This window comes from Octopus bimaculoides, chromosome 5 (genome assembly GCF_001194135.2).
Source record: "Octopus bimaculoides isolate UCB-OBI-ISO-001 chromosome 5, ASM119413v2, whole genome shotgun sequence".
Classification (NCBI taxonomy): domain Eukaryota; kingdom Metazoa; phylum Mollusca; class Cephalopoda; order Octopoda; family Octopodidae; genus Octopus; species Octopus bimaculoides.
Genome location: NC_068985.1, coordinates 107,073,799 through 107,090,770, shown reverse-complemented (window position 1 = coordinate 107,090,770; position 16,972 = coordinate 107,073,799). Strand labels below are relative to the sequence as shown.

The following is a 16,972-nucleotide window of genomic DNA, read 5'->3' as shown; positions in this document are numbered from 1 at the left end:
GTAGACACATACAATAGGAATACAAAATACAAAATGGCTGATAGTTAGCAAGGTGAGACACACATAAGAAAGAAGGAAACAAAGGACCACTGATGAGGTCACAGAAGTGTGACGAAAGAACTCTGGCCGAAATAAGATTAAGATTAAGATTAATGTAATATAAAGCTGAAAAAAAAAAAAAAAAAATTAACACCAAATATACAGTGCGTGTGTTTTTATTGGCTAAACTGGCAATATGACCATCCCCAAGTACAACAACATCTGTTTCAACACACGATTTCACATAAAAAATCTTGCAAAACAAATATATATATATATATATACATATATACATACAAGTGTATGTGGTTATGTATGTGTGCTTAGTCCCAAAAGGCTCTGGAATGGTGTGTCCTCAACAAAAACGAATTTAATTTTTGAAATTTGCGTCCCAATGAAAAGGTCATCCATAAATTGTAGTTAAAAAAATGTAATTTGCTCTGAGAAACAACTCAACTTTTAGATTGACAACTCTCCTACTCTCTCACTGTCACCATGAATCTATCTATTTCTATTATTTATCACACTCTTTGTCACTCTCTCTCTCTGTATGTATTATCTCTAACACATAGCTCTCAACTTGTTTAAAACTTTTTAATGTTTGCTTTCATTTAATGACAGCTATTACACAGAAATCCTGTTTTCTGATTGGGTAAAAATGATCAAACCTTAAACTACTGTAACATTTTTCTAAAATTATTTTGAATAACTGAATCACAAACTTGGATTCAGTGAGAAAAAGTACATCGATTTTTCTCATGGTAAACTTTTTGTGGTTGTGGGATGTGCTAGAAACAACAGCTAAATCTCCCTTAAATTGCACACCTTTCTGTCTGAAAATTATAAACAGAAACAAATTGCAGATTCGGACTGTTTGTAGCTGAAATTTTAGGGTTTATGGGGGTGGGGGTTGTTAATGAAGAAATTTTTAAAAAATTCACTTTTGTTTTTAAATTATGTTTCATTTTCTGTTTAAAAATAAAGGAAGTAGGGATTGTAATGGTGACTACTGATTTCCAATTTTTTTTCTTTTTTAAACCTTCAAGGCTTCTCTCGTCATTTTTAAGTGTGAAGTGCAAAAAAACAAAAATTCCTATAATCGGTACTGAGTGAGGGAGGGGTATTGAAAAATTTCATAAATTTTCAAACTTTCTTCTTTTTTACTACAAAAGCGTCTCCCATTGATTTTAGGTGTGTAGCACAAATTGCATGTCACTTACATCTGCCCACTTGTATATTGAATTCAAGTCCTGCTGTAAGCTTGCAGCGTTGTCTGGATTATTTGTTGCCTGTGATAATTTTGTATCATTGGCATTGCAATTTTTAGTTTGTTGCTGTTTTGAGTGACTATGGGCATGTTGAAGTGAGCTGCTATAAGCAGTAATGGTCCCAAGACAGTTCCCTGGGGAATGCCACTTAGAATTTGTGTTTCCTCAGAGAGGGCACAATTGGCTACAACTGCTTGACTTCTTTTAAAAGTCATGCAGCCACTCTCCCAGTTTCTTGTTACATATCATGCCATGATCTACCTTGTCAAAGGTCTTTGCAAAGTCAAAATATATCACATTGACATCTGAATAGTCAAGCAGTTGTTTCCAAACCCAGTCACAGTACTGTAAGAGCTGTGTGGAGCAGCTTCTTCCTAGACAAGAAACCATGCTGTGTATTGTTCAGCAATTCATTTTCTTCTAGGAACATTATCAGTTTCTTTCTGAAGATTCATTCCATGATTTTACTGACATGTAAAGAAAAGAGATTGACTTGTAATTCTTAGCCTCTTCTCTGCTCCCACCTTTGTGAATAGAGCATATAATGTATTCTTTTAGCTTTTTGGGAAGTTCACCACTTGCAAAGAAACCCTGGAGAAGTGTCTGAAGTGAGAATAGGTGTGGTCTATATGAATTGATTTCCTTTCTGCTTTATTGAAATTGAAGTTGGGGGATATGACTTGAGTTTTTCTGATAGGGTAGATGCCAGCAGTTTGCCTAGGACCATACATTATTAGTTCAGCAATGTTGTGGTCTGAGAGTGCTGTTGGCGTCACCTTCACATTATGGATAAGTTTCACATTATTTGTGAAGCAGAGATCCAAGATCTTGTTACTCCTGGTTGGCTGGATTATCATTTGTTGCATGATCAGCATATTAAAAAGTTCAAGTAAAGATTTTATATGCTTGTTTTTCATGCAGTGACATTCTAGAAAGGGTGTGGCTTTCAGGCCACTTAACATTTGGAACGTTGATGTCACCCAGGAGAAGTATATTGATGTGTTGGTCCAGGTTTGTCAATACCTCTTCTATGTGTCTGAGGCTATCCTCAAATTTACCATCATATTTTGAAGTATTTGGTGGACGATATGTTGTGCATACAGCTACATCAATTTGCTTTATATGTATTATTAAGTTGTCACAAACTTAGTTTGAGTAGGACAGCAATATAAGGGGTGTGACATCTTTGCAGATGTACATAGCAACTCCTTCATAGCTTCTTTCTCTTCTGTCAGTACAAAATACTGCATACCCTGGTACATATATTTCTACATCTATTATATTAGAAGTTAGTTGTGTTTCTGTAAGCACCATGCATATTGCTTGATTGCGTGCAGCAAGCTCTTCCAGATTGAAAACTTTACCTCTGTTACTGAGTTGTAGTAGACTTCTAATGTTTAGTAGGAATATGGATGTAACATCTGGGTAGGTGTTACTAGTGTTAGTGTTGGCCATCCTGGGTCCATCACCTGTGGCAGTCTTGTGTATTGAAATGCATGGCTTTTACTTTGCATCTTTTGCATTCATGTCAGTTGTTGCACTATCTTCTGGGACATGTTCAAAACAGCCTGCTGCTTGATAACTGCAGTTCATACAGTCTCTGCATATTGCTTTTTGAGGGGTGCTGAGGGTATGTGTCAATCCCTTTTCTTATTCTTATGAGACCTGTTTTTCCCTGTTGGTTTACTACTAGCCAGCTGGTCCATGTTCGATGATTCCCCTCTTCTGTGTTCTTGCTGGATTTGTTTTGGGTGTTTGCCCTGCTTGTTCTGATAAAGCTTGGGATGGGCAAATCTGCAATTTGTTTCTTTTTCTTCATGCCAGCAGGTGTCATTTAAATAGAATTTACAGACAATCCTGGTTCTGTCAGTTTCTGTCCTTTTGTTTGTTTTACCTATTGGTGTTTTTGTTTTTGCTTTATTTTTGAGCTTGAGGACATCCCTTTTTCTGGCTGCATCGCCCATTTCCCTGTCTCTTGTTCACTACAGTTCTTTTTTGACTGCTATCATTAGAGCCATTGCTGCTTTCAGTATTGTTTTTAGGACAGGTAACATTTGTGATGGGTTTTTTGATGTCGTCTGTTTGACCTTCCTGGCTTTCATGACATGTGGGGGCGTCATTGACTACTTTGTCTGTTTCTTTCATAATGCTGTCTAGGAGGTTAAGATGTAGCTTGTCAGGAGCATAGGGGCATATGAACTCCTGTCATGGCATAGGGGCATATGAAATCCATCAGTTATGTTCCACGCTTGAAGAAAGAGATGACATTCTTTGATTTGCCAATTTCAATGCAACTTTTGCATTTTGTTAGCTTCAATCTGGCTCAGTACAGATTTGCAGATGCTGGTGTTCATCTGTTGATTTTTCATACTGTAAAATGGTGAGATATTAGTAGCTGAAAGATTTTAATAAGTGTAACATTTGCAAAGATGAGAAGAAACTATTTCCAAGAACGTTGTTAAAAAATGGTAAGAGAGAAAGTGCGAGAGTGTTTACAAAAATAGAACATTATATAAGAGAGGTAAAAGAGAAAGTGAAAGTGTTGTCGAATGTAGGAGACAGAGGTAAGTCAAAAGACCATAGATATGCAGTGGAAAATATAAGTTTGTATCAGATTTATAGAGTGTTATAAAGAGATGTAAGAGAGAAAGAGTGTTAATGAAAATAGGAGACAGATAATTCAAGAGATTGGAGAATGTGCAGTGAAAGATGGAAAGGAGGTTTGTAACAAACTTATAGAGCTTTAATAAAGAAAGGTGGGTGGGAAAGAGGAAAAATGTTTAGGAATATAGGAGAGAGAGACAATTCAAGAGTTCTGTAGAATATGCAGTGGAAAATAGTCTATAACAGAAAGATGAGAGAAGGAAAAATGATGTCATTATGTACTAAAACAAAGTGAAATATGTAACTTGAAGAATGTTCAATGAGAGATGAAATACAGGTAGAGGTCATGATGTTTATGGAGACAGAAAGAAAAATGATTGTAGTTGTGTGATAAACAAAATTGAAATATTTTACTTTGAAGAATTTTCATAAGCCATTTGTGGCTGATGAATTAAGGAGCTACATTGTTTCTCTACAAATCCAAGTTCAGTTTTACTTTGGTCCAGGCAGGTTGGTATATAATCTGTAGCAGCAACAATGTGTAGGAAGCTGAGTGTGTATGTGTTTGTGCATGGAAGCTTGCAAGCAAAGACCCAGGTGCATATTCATGTAAATATCTGGAACCTTTGGTGGATTTGAAACATCTGTGAATGAAAGCAGTACTAGTGTATTCCACATCTACCAACTGTGGTTGTATGTCTGTAACTAATCAGAACGTTTTTCATTTATCAATATAAAAAAAAAAATTTGTTGTTGGATATTACCTGAAACTTTCAGTTTCAGGTTGTTGTCTTCAGTGATACATCATGTGGAATTTCTCTGCTAAACAAAAATTACACCTCTAGGTTTTCCTATGAAATTGCTGTGTCCTCACCTTTGTTGTTATTGTACTTTTTATTTTGGAGTAATGTTGGAAACAATTTGTTGGTTAAGGTGGCTTTTAAGTGAATTGCTTGTTAGTTTAGTGTTTCTTTTCTTTTTTTGTTGTAATTTGTGACATTGGTTTAGATGATGTTTCGTTACAGGCAAATTCTACATAGAGGGCATAATTTTGGTTTCTTGATGTTGTATTGCCTCTCTTTGCTAAGTCTCAGATTTCTAGCGTTATGTAATCTTATATAACTTAGATTTAAAAGGATTGAACTTCTAGTAACATTGCATGTTTTTTTTTTAATTAAAATACTAGCTTACTTTGTAAGAAGTATATAAAACTGCAGTTTGTGACGTATTCAAGAGGGTATGGTGATTAAGGAGAGGAACTGCTATGTTACAAGTTTCTTTGAAAACCATATTAGTGTGTTAGCTATTTTTGTTGGCATATTTCTGTTGAAATACACTGTGTTTGTTTCAATTAATTTTTAAAATAATGAAAAATTTAGTAAAAATAACTTATTAAGCTGATGTTTGGAATACAAATTAACATGAAATTTTAATGAAAGATTTTAATTTAGATCACTTTAAAAGAAGGAACTTGTATCATAGAATGAGGGGTGGTCTGGACAGATTGGTATCAAGAGAGTTTAATGCACCATATTCTTCCTTGGTTATTGGTTGCTTAAATTATCCCAAATATACAAAATTTAATCTAGATTTGGTTCCTTGGTTATTGGTTGTTTAAATTATCCCAAATATACAAAAAATTAATCTAGATTCAGCCTTAATAAAGAGTGACTAATTTTCTTTTCGTTTTATTTTAAGTCTTTCATGTTTTAATATCACTCACAACTTTTGTTGGAAAATGAATGCCCAGAGATGTATGAAAATATGTTAAGGACACTGAATTAAGTGCATTACAAGGTTTGATTTTTTTTTTTTTTTTTTTTTTTTTTTTCCCCTCCACTAGGTTCAACTTTGTGCTTCACTTTCTGCTTTTGAGAGACTGTTCCACTAATAAAACTGGAATAATTCACCCCCACCCCACCACCACCACCACCTGTTTACAAAGCCTTAGCTTTGTAAGTGAATGTTTGTGTTTTGTGTATGTGAGTGTGACTATGCATGTGCATTTGTGTTCCTGTATGTATGCATTTGTATGCATACATGCACTTAGCTGCAACACCTGGCTTTGCCAGGGTTTATTAATACCTAAAATAAATACAATCAAATGAATTTATTATGTTTTGGATAGATTGCTTTAAAAAGGTGCTGAAAATTCTTTATTTAGTATGGAAATGTTGATTCATTCAGAATTGTTGCATGCAAGCAATTCAGAAGGTCGTTCAAGTTGAGCTTTATAAACATGTGCAAATATAAACAAACAAATACAGAGCCAAAAATAATGTTTTATTCCTTTTTTTTTTTTCTTTTTTTTTTCTGGGAAAACATTCTTTTATTAAATGAACTGTTCTATCTTACATATTTACTTCGAATCAATTATATTTCTAATCAGTAACATTTTCCAGTATCTGCTGTGATACTTGGGGATTATTCAGTATTCTTAGTTTTTTGCAGTCAGGAGTTATAGAAAAAAAAAATGTAATTTTCTACTCTAGTAAAGAAGCAGCATAAAATTACCGAAGGGGAAGATAACGTGATTTCAAATTGATTCCAGTGACTTTGACACTTTGTCCTTGTGATTTCGTGATATTCATCCATCCATAACAAAGGAATTTTTTTGAATGCAAGCCTCCTTGTTCTCAGCACAATTTGTGAAAACTTTTGCTTCTTTGATAGGCAGAAGCATTTTCTTCACTATCAGGCAAGTCCCATTTGCAAAGTCTGGTGGTATGTAGATTTCTAAGGAAAATGAAGTGCCTTTACTTTATGACTAACTGATATGATGGAATTCCAGAAGAGTTCAGGGAATTTTAAACTGAAGTAATTGACCAGTAAGTGAAGGTGCATGACTTAGTGGTTATGGTATTTGGCTTACGATCGTAAGGTCACGAGTTCAATTCCCGGCAATGCATTGTGTCCTTGAGCAAGATACTTTATTTAATGTTGCTCCTGTCCACTCAGCTGGCAAAAAAAAGTAGTATCTGTAATTCAAAGGGCCAGAGTCTTCTACTATTGTCCAGAGCTGATCAAAGCTTTGTGAGTGGATTTGGTAGATGGAAACAGAAGGGAATCAGTCATGTAATTATGTGTATGCATGTACCTTCTCATCCTGACATTATGTGATACTATCATACAAGTCATGACTTTTATTTCCAATTTTCCATGAGAGCATGTCTGGTCACAGGAAAATATTACCTTGCTTGTAAATAAGTGAAGATTTGTGGCATGTAAAAAAAAAAAAAAAATCAACCTTGAATGTCAGGCTTCAAGGAGGCAAAGTTACTGAGTTCCTTCCGAACATTGGGCCACATGGAGGCAAAGTGGCTGAGTTCTTTTGAATGTCGAGCCTTACGGAGGCAAGGTGGCTGAGTTCCTTTCAAGCATTGGGCCTCATGGATGCAAAGTGACTGAGTTCCTGGGCCACATGGAGGCAAAGTGGCTGAGTTTCTTTCGAGTGTTTGGGCCTCATGGAGGTGAGGTGGCTGAGTTCCTTTTAAGCAGGCCTCATGGAGGCAAGGTGGCTGAGTTTTCGTTTAGAGTGTTGCGCCTCATGGAGGAAAGGTGGCTGAGCTCCTTTCGAGTGTTGGGCCTCATGGAGGCAATAACCAAGACTTTTGGCATTATGTCATGCTTAAGAAGAAGACCCATCAAGCCGAGCAAAATCGCAGTCAAGGCAGATACCAGTGTCACGCAAATGGCACCCATGTCTGTAGCACATAAAAGCACCCATTACACTCTCGGAGTGAGTGGTTGGTGTTAGGAAGGGCATCCAGCTGTAGAAAACCATGCCAAAATCAGACTGGATCCTGGTGCAGCCTTCCAGTGTGCCAGCCCAGTCAAACCATCCAACCCATGCCAGAATGGACAATGGATGCTAAATGAGGGTGATGATGGTGACAAGAATGGCCTCTGACTGAGGAAAATCTGCCTCGACAAATTTCATTCAGAAATGCAGATGTTATAACAATAATAATGATGATGATGGCTGTCTCTGATTTCCCATGTTACTAAGAGCAAAGTTGAACAAATACTCTATGAAGTCCAGTTGAGCACTAGCTGTGTTGATTTATGTTTGATGCTCTTGTCACTTGTTCATGTCATTCCAGTACAGAATTTTATTCAGTGTTTCTGCTCTTTTAGATGTTTGCCTGTGAGTCCAACCTCCCCTTATTCATATCACCTTCACCATGTCTCTTCTTAATGCTGCAAAGTGTGCTCTCAGTGTGGAGCCATATTGCTTTGAATGCTCATTGTAGCAGTAGGTGAGTTTGTTTATAGTTGACTGGTGGGTTTGTTTAGGGTGTGAATTCCTACGTTTGTATGTTTTGGATACTATTGTTGGGTCACTTCTCTCTTTGGCAGAGGTCAGGTAAGGTTGGCAGAAAGCAAGCTAAGTGAAGAGGCTCCATGATTGGCTGGATAGTGAGTCATACTTATGAAGATAGGAGTGGGTCCTCCATTGATAAAATCAGTTGTGTTTGCATAAAGTCCGATAAGGAGAGCATACAATTTCTAGGGGTTAAAGGAAAATTTATAATAATAATGATTTCAAATTTTTGCCACAAGGGCAGCTTAGGGGAGAGGATTAAGTCAATTGCATCAACCCTAGTGTTTCACTGAAAGGATGAAAGGCAAATTTTAAATCTCTGGAATTTGAATTCAGAATGTGGTGACAGGTGAAATACCACTAAGCATTCAGTCCAGCATGCTAATGATTCTGCCAGCTCACTGCCTCCCAGAGCTTATAATAATAATGACTGTTTCAAATTTTGGCTTGAGGCCAGCAGTTTTAGGGAGAGAGATTAGATGATACCATTAACTCCAGTACCAGACTGATACTTTATTGTATCAACTCCAGGGGTGATGGGGGCAGAGTTGACATGCTAACAATCCTATCAGCTCATTGCCTTAAAAATAATAATAATTTTTGAACAAGGCCTTTAATTTTGGTGGAAGGCAGGTTAGTTGATAACATTAATCCCAGTCCTTGACTGATACTTTATTTTGTTGACTCCAAAGGGATGAAAGGCAAAGTTGACCGTGGTGAGATTTCAGCTTGGAACTTAAAGAGAAGTGCTGCTAAGCATTTTGTCTGATGTACTAATGAGTCTACCAGCTCACCACCTTAATAATAATAATAATAATAATAATAATAATAATGATAATAATAACTGAAATAAATAATTATTCAATTAACTGGAACAGCACATGATGCGGTTTTGTGTATGTGTTTGTGTGTATAAGTATTTAGGGTCTGTGTGTGCAAATGCACAACACATTTACACACTCATACAGACATCCAACATAATGTATATTTTCATTTCCTTATATTTCTCTTATCTATTTTGTTTTTACAGAAAATTCACTTAGTTGAAGTGAATGCCTTATTCTCACTGTTAGATGAACGAAGAAAGGTAAGGATTGTTAAAATTTCTTTATTTGCTATTTTACCTTGTTTTCACATTTTGTTATAATAATTACGTAATTGCTTTTGTTGTTTGGCTCCAAGTCTGTCCCCATTAAACAGATTTTCCTTAAAAGTATTTAGTATTAGGTCTGCCTAATTGGATAAACTTGTGATCAAAGGTGTTCCAGTTGTGAGCATCCCATCTATTCTTTTTCAGGCAAAGAGTGTATCCTGGATTTAGAATAGGCTCACCATATCTTTACATTCTATAAATAGAAACTAAAAGTTTTTGCATCAAGAAGGGCAACTGGTCTTATAGCCCTGCCTAAAAACCCATGCTAGCCTGGAAAAGCCACCATAAAAGCAATAAGGAAGATGATAATGATGATGGGAGCATCTAGATCTACATTATCCTACATGCCCTTCCTTTTTTTAAGATTTGAGGGAGATTTGGCTACTATTGCCAGCTAGTATTTGGCTTCTATTTGGTAGTAGTATTTGCCTACTACTATCATATAGAGGCTATCTTGTTGAATGACTATGTGTGATCAGCATGTCCATTGTTCCAGATATGCTTTGTCCATGTCTAGTAGAGGACCATATTGTGTACTCAAACAAGATAGTTTATCATGTGGAATACAGTGTGGCAATGTAGAAAATTTTGTTTTCCCCTCTGTCAGAACACCAGTATATTTTTGACTTAAGCATTTGTACCTTGAGGGTATGCTATAATACCTTATCACCATTATCTTTATCTTTCTTTCCAGTTCCACTTCCAATTACTCCCACTCACCCTTATGTAATGCAGATTAGCAATATATTTTCTCTTCAGCAACACACCTATTTTTGTCCCTTCAATCATGCATTAATCTCTCAGCAACTAGTCTCAATCAGTCAAGGATTTTATTTTATTTATTTATTTATTTTTGTCACTTGTGCTGGTGCTCTGAAAAATGTACCCAGTACATTTTGTGAAATGGTCGACATTAAGAAGGGCATGAAGGTGCAGAAACCATGCCAAGGTAGATATTGGAGTAAGGCATGGTCCTTTGATTTATTAGATCCTGTTGGACCATCTAAACCATGCCAGCATAAAAAAAAACGGATGGTTAGATGATGATGATGACCATTGTCTCCAGCTAGTCATACCAACACTGCCAAATTCTCAGCCAGGCAGAAATATATCAATTCCATGATCTCCATCAACCACCCTCATATGCACACTTGCAAAAATCAATCAAAGCAAACATTCTTTCTCCAATTTGATTTATACTACCATGGTGCATAACACACTTCACGAAAAGAATCTGTGACAACTTCAACAACAAAAACAAACAGGAAACTAGCTAGCTACCTACCGTTAGTATCGACTAAAGCTTGCTAACTACATACTTGTAAAGCAAATACAAACACCTTAAGAACAGTACATGGTTAGCTGGTAAACTACATCACAGGTCACCAACCCTTTGGTGTGTATAACACCACATCTAAAATTTGTAACATGCTGAATAGAATACTGCAAATTTCGTCTGCTCACTCTTTTGTGTGTGTGTGTGTGTGTGTGTGTGTGTGTGTATATGTGTGTATTTTTATAACATAATTTCTAATACCTCCACAAAATTTACACATGGTCTCATCTGTTTACAACATCACAGTTACATCCTATTACAATTTCACAGAAACAGCTGGATAACTGCTCAAAATTATAAAATCAACCTGACTAAATTACTACCTACCAAATCCACCCTCATCATGTGTCTTACCAGTAATACTAGAGGACATCAAACACAACCAACCATCACACTCAACAACATACCATACATATACACAAGAAGCAAAAAATACTAAGAATCTCATACAATATTCATATTTACACTAAAAAATATAATGAAAGAACAGAAGCACTTCAAAAATATACTTAGAGCACTTAGGGATACCACATTTATCATCATCATCATTATCATCATTTAACGTCCACTTTCCATGCTAGCATAGGTTGGACGATTTGACTGGGGACTGGCGAAGCGGATGGCTACACCAGACTCCAATCTGATCTGGCAGAGTTTCTACAGTTGGATGCCCTTCCTAACGCCAATCACTCGGAGAGTATAGTGAGTGCTTTTTACATGGCACTGGCACGAGGGCCAGTCCGGCGGTACTGGCAACAGCCATGCTCAAATGGTGTTTTTTATGTGCCACCTGCACTGGAGTCAGCCAATGTTTTGTTCACATGCCACCAGCACAAGTGCGAGTAAGGCGAAGCTGGAAACGATCACGCTCAAATGGTGCTTCTTACATGCCACTGGCACAGGAGCGAGACCGCTGCTCTGGCAGTGATTCCATTCAGATGGTGCTGTTAGCGCTCCACTGGCACTGGTGCCAGTCATCAAATTTGGTTCAGTTTCAATCTCACTTGTGAATTACATGGTTATGTCTCCATTGAAGAATGATCTCACAGTTTTTATTCGTGGAAACTATATGTTGGAAGTGAGGCATTTATGTTGGCCTGTAAATGGTGCTTGTTTTTGGATGGAAAGTTGAGTGAAGGAGTAAAGAATGGCATTATCTGCTTAAGATCTACTTGTTTGAAGTGGCAATAAGTGCAAAGGGAAGAGTGATGGGATCATAATTGAAATGTTGCAGCTTAAGAGAGATTTGCTGGCAATTGTGTGCTCTTAGGGGAAGTTTCTAATCCAGTAGACCAAACAGATGAAGACATAGTCAAGAGCTTTGTTGATGCCAAGTGTCAACAAAATTGCTTTTGTTGAAGCTCTCAATGGCAAGTGATACAGTAGAGAAGTTCTCCAATAATTGTGGCTCTATGATATTGTTAATAATTGCTGATGTAGGGAGAGATTCATGGTGATGAAATTAGGATTGTCTACAAATGTTTCCAATGTCTCAGGAATATTGAAATTGAGAGTAATAGGTCAGTAGTTGGCAGAGCTTAGAGTTGTTTACTTTTGAGAAGAAAAAAACACACTGATTTCCCTCGGGATAATTGTCCACTATGTAGGGAATTAAAGCTGTTGATTGGTGTATGTTGTAAACGTGTGTTCACTGGTGTGGTATGTATTGTAAATAGGTGAATTGTTGGTGTGTGTGTGTGTGTGTGTGTGTGTGTGTTAAAAAAAACACACATAAAGATAAACAAATGAAACAAACAGAAAACACCCAGAATGTCACCAATCCTCATCAGTTATTGTCAAAGAAGGATCACATATTTATCAGGTAGTAAAATTGATACTGTATTTTAATGGTTGAGTATACCTGCCATCAAGTTAGTCCTAGGATGAAGTAATTAGGTTAGACCTAAAACTGCTGATCCTGACATGAAATGACTTGTATTTCTGATCTGTCCTTCTCATGTCAAGATGGTGTAAAATAGACATTATAATTATGATCATTATTACCATGACAATGCTAATTATTATGGTGTTCTCATCACCATATTATTGTCATTTGTGACAAGCTTGCAGATTGTTAGCACATTGGACAAAATGCTTAGCGGCATTTCTTCTTACACTGTGAATTCAAATACCACTGAGATCAACTTAGCGTTTTATCCTTTTGTGGGTAGATAAAATAAGTACCAATTAAGCTCTGACGTGGATTTAATCAACTTATTCACTTCCCTTAAAATTGCTGGCCTTGTACCAAAATTTGAAACCATTATCATTATGATCTTGATGATGTCATGAAGATGTCTAGATTGTTTTTAGGTTGTGTGGAGCATATTCTGTAGTCAAATATGTGTTTATGTGTAGTCTTCTAAAAATAGCAACCAAATCTCTCATATCAAAGAGAAGAATCTACTGTATAATGTAGTCCTATATACATTATTCTTTCCTACTATAGGCACAAGATCCAAAATTTTGGGGGAGGGGGGGGGGTCAGTCAATTAGATCGACCCCAGTAGGCAACTGGTACTTAATTTATTGACCTTGAAAGGATGAACGGCAAAGTTGACCTCGGTAGAATTTGAACTCAGAACATGAAGACAAGAAATACTGCTAAGCATTTCGCCCAGCATGCTATCCTATATATATTATCACAGTAAACAAAATAGAGTTGTAATTGCTGGGAAACCTTTGCTCATAGCATGCTCAATCAAGGTTTACCTTTGGTTGAATAACATCTGAGGCAAAATGGGGTCCCTTCTTCTGCCATAAAATTACATAAACAAGGATACCAAGTGACTATATGGGTTTGTATTATAACTGGATTTAATGTGTGTATCCTGGTTTTAGAATGGGTACACTGCATGTTAAAAGGGTTGATGACAGTAAGGACATCTGGTTGGAAAAGCATTGTTTCAGAAAATGTGTTCAATCCATGCCAGCATGGAAAAGCAGGCACAAAATGCTGCTACTGAAAACACATACATGCAAATATATATATATATATATATATATATATATATATATATATATATATATAAACACAGACACATGAAAACATATGATTAATTGCACACACCTATGTATGAGTACTCACATACATGACTGTTCACACAGGTGAATACACACACACACACACAGTGTAACATCTTAACTCTTATCATGTCCAGTAATTATGAGGCGATTAATTGTAAAGTGACAAGCACTCAACATTTTGGCAGTTTTTATTAAAAACAGAACAGGCAGACATGACTTTACTGGAGGGATGCCAACGCTGGCATGTGGTGGTGGTAGTGGTGGGGAATGGATAGGTGATACTGTGCATAATGCAAGCTTAGCTTTAGTCAGCTTTACATGAACAGGTAGAGATACCAATGAAATATGTGATTTCTTAAAATTTTTAAATAATCTATATTTAATTAGGAGTTTTGTTTTTGACAACTTCTTGTATTTCTGTTCAAATCTCAGCTTTGCTTTTTTATTTCTCTTGGGTTAACAAATAGCATTATTAGATTTGGTGGTGGAAAAGAGAGCAATTCACCAGACTCTATAATGATACCTGCGCTTTTGTTAAAATGAATTATTATTAGAATCGATAGTGCAGCAGACTCGGTGTTTAGTGGTATTTAGTTGCATTCTTTTGTATTCCTAGTTGAATGAAGCCCAGCTGGGGTTAACTTTGCTTTCAGTCGCTTGAGTTGATAAAATAAGTACTAGTCAGGTACTGGGTTGATTACATCAATGGTGCCTTCCTGCATGTGCCTGCACTAGAAGTAGTATTTATTTTGGTTCTTTATGGTCTGGGTTCAAATACTGCCTTGATTAACCTTGCTTTTCATCGTATTGGGGTTGATACACCAGTTAAATTTTATGGGGGTTAAGCACCGTCAAATATTGGTGCTGATGGTTTTGACCGATACTCACCACAGAGAATTTCGAATCGTGTGCCTATGATAGAAATTATTATTACTAAGGCAGTGAGCTGGTAGAGTCGTTAGCATGCTGGACAAAATGCTTATCATCATTTTGTCTGTCTTAACATTCTGAGTTCAAATGCTGCCGAGGTCCACTGTATCTTTCATCCTTTCAGGGTTGATAAAATAAGTACCAGTTGAGTACTGGGGTTGATGTAATCGAATATCCACCTCCCCAAAATTTTAGTCCTTGTGCCTATCGTAAAAAGGATTATTGTTATTATTATGGTGAGCTGGCAGAATCGTTAGCATGCCGGGTAAAATGCTTTATGTTATGAGTTCAAATTCTGCCAAGGTCAACTTTGCCTTTCATCCTTTCGGGGGTTGATAAATTAAGTACCAGTTATGCACTGGGGTCAATGTAGTCAACTTAATCTCTCCCACCAAATTTCAGGTCTTGTGCCTATAGTAGAAAGGATTATTATTATTATTATTATTATTATTATTATTATTATTATTATTAAGGTGGCGAACTGGTAAAATCGTTAGCACACTGGGCAAAATGCTTATTGGCATTTCATTCCTCTTCACATTTTCAGTTCAAATTCTGTCAAGGTTGATTTTGCCTTCCAATCTTTCACAACCACACAACAATGTTCCCAAAGCCACATGTGTCTTCACTCCTGCACATGACACATATCCTCTCTCCCACACACTGTGTATCCTCCCTCCCACTTGCTGTGTATCCTCTCTCCCACTCGCTGTATATCCTCTCTCCTACTCGCTGTATATCCTTTCTCCTATGCTCTGTATATCCCCTCTCCCATGCTCTGTGTATCCCCCCTCCCATACTCTGTGTATTCCCTCTCCCATACTCTATATATCCCCTCTCCCATGCTCTGTATACCCTCTCTCCTACTCTCTGTGTACCCTCTCTCCCGCGCTCTTTGTACCCTCTCTCCCGCGCTCTGTGTACCCTCTCTCCCGCACTGTGTACCCTCTCTCCCACACTCTGTACCCTCTCTCCCACATGCTGTGTATCTTGTCTCCCACGTGCTGTATATCTTCTCTCCCATGCTCCGTGTATATCCTCTCCCACGCTCTGTGTACCCTCTCTCCCGTGCTCTGTGTACCCTCTCTCCCGTGCTCTGTGTACCCTCTCTCCCGCGCTCTGTGTACCCTCTCTCCCGCGCTCTGTGTACCCTCTCTCCCGCGCTCTGTGTACCCTCTCTCCCGCGCTCTGTGTACCTTCTCTCCTGTGCTCCTTGTACCCTCTCTCCCACGTGCTGTATATCTTCTCTCCCATGTGCTGTGTATCCTTGGTCCCACACTACATGTCTTCACTATCAGCCACTGCACTATATATATATAGCACACTGCATGTTGTGACTACCCAGCTACTACCCTCTACATTTACGTTCTATACTATATTGTACATGATACTATCATTTTAAAGACAGTAGGGAGTTTCTTGAAGAATTCAATTCTATATTTAGTAGATTCAGTAACTTCTGGGCTTTTCTGGCATACAAGATGACATAGTGTATAGTGTAAACATGTAGCTTAAACATTCAAACATCATCACTATCTTTTCAAATCCTGTTGCATTTCATGTGGAGTTTTTGGTCCTCCTGTGTGGTCATCTTGGTGTATAAGCCAACCAACTTGTTTTTAGCTGTAAATTTTGAGCTGAAAAAAATTTGAGTTGTATGCCAGAAAATATGGTACATATATGTCATTTGTTGACTTATGCAATCCCAATTTTAAAAATACTGTCATTTCAACTGTGAGATTTGATTAGCTGTGTAGATGTCCCGTTTCTGGCTTGTGGGATCCTCATTCCAAAGACAATGAGTTTGGTGCAGTGATGTAGAAGAACTGACTGCTACATTGAACAGGTCAAGTGATTATGTGAAAGTTGCCAATAAATGATATTGGCAGTGGTGATGATGGTGACAATGATGATGATGCTTTGTATGTTTGTTGCTGGCCATGGAAAACAAGCTGACTTAAAAAATCTGCAATAGACTGCAATATGGTGGTACTAGCACGGTCAGCTGCCAAATAGCTGACTTGTTTATTGTCTGTTAAAATGGAATTAGTTCTTCTATGCTCCAGACTGAAATGTCAGCTAAAAGGTTGCTGATGGCAACTCAACACAGTCAGTGAGACATGATGTGGATGTGTGCATGCATGTGTACGTGCGTGTGTGTGTGTGTATGGGGAAATGGAGATGGGACTGGAGTTGTGTATCGTGTCCGAGGAAATATGATTTGGATGCAACATTTGATTGGGGCAGCTGCCATCGTAATCCCCCTCCTCGGCTGTTTACGCTGCCACCAC

The 16,972-nt window shown here is 37.4% G+C and overlaps 1 protein-coding gene across 1 annotated transcript in view; it reads left to right on the top strand.

Annotated features, from left to right (window-relative positions):
• Positions 1-16,972, top strand: part of LOC106879589 (E3 ubiquitin-protein ligase CHIP) — an 82,381-nt gene that overhangs the window by 44,003 nt on the left and 21,406 nt on the right. The window contains exon 5 of the mRNA XM_052967921.1: positions 9,266-9,322. Within this exon, the coding sequence (XP_052823881.1) occupies positions 9,266-9,322 (57 nt within the window). The remainder of the gene's footprint in view (positions 1-9,265; positions 9,323-16,972) is intronic.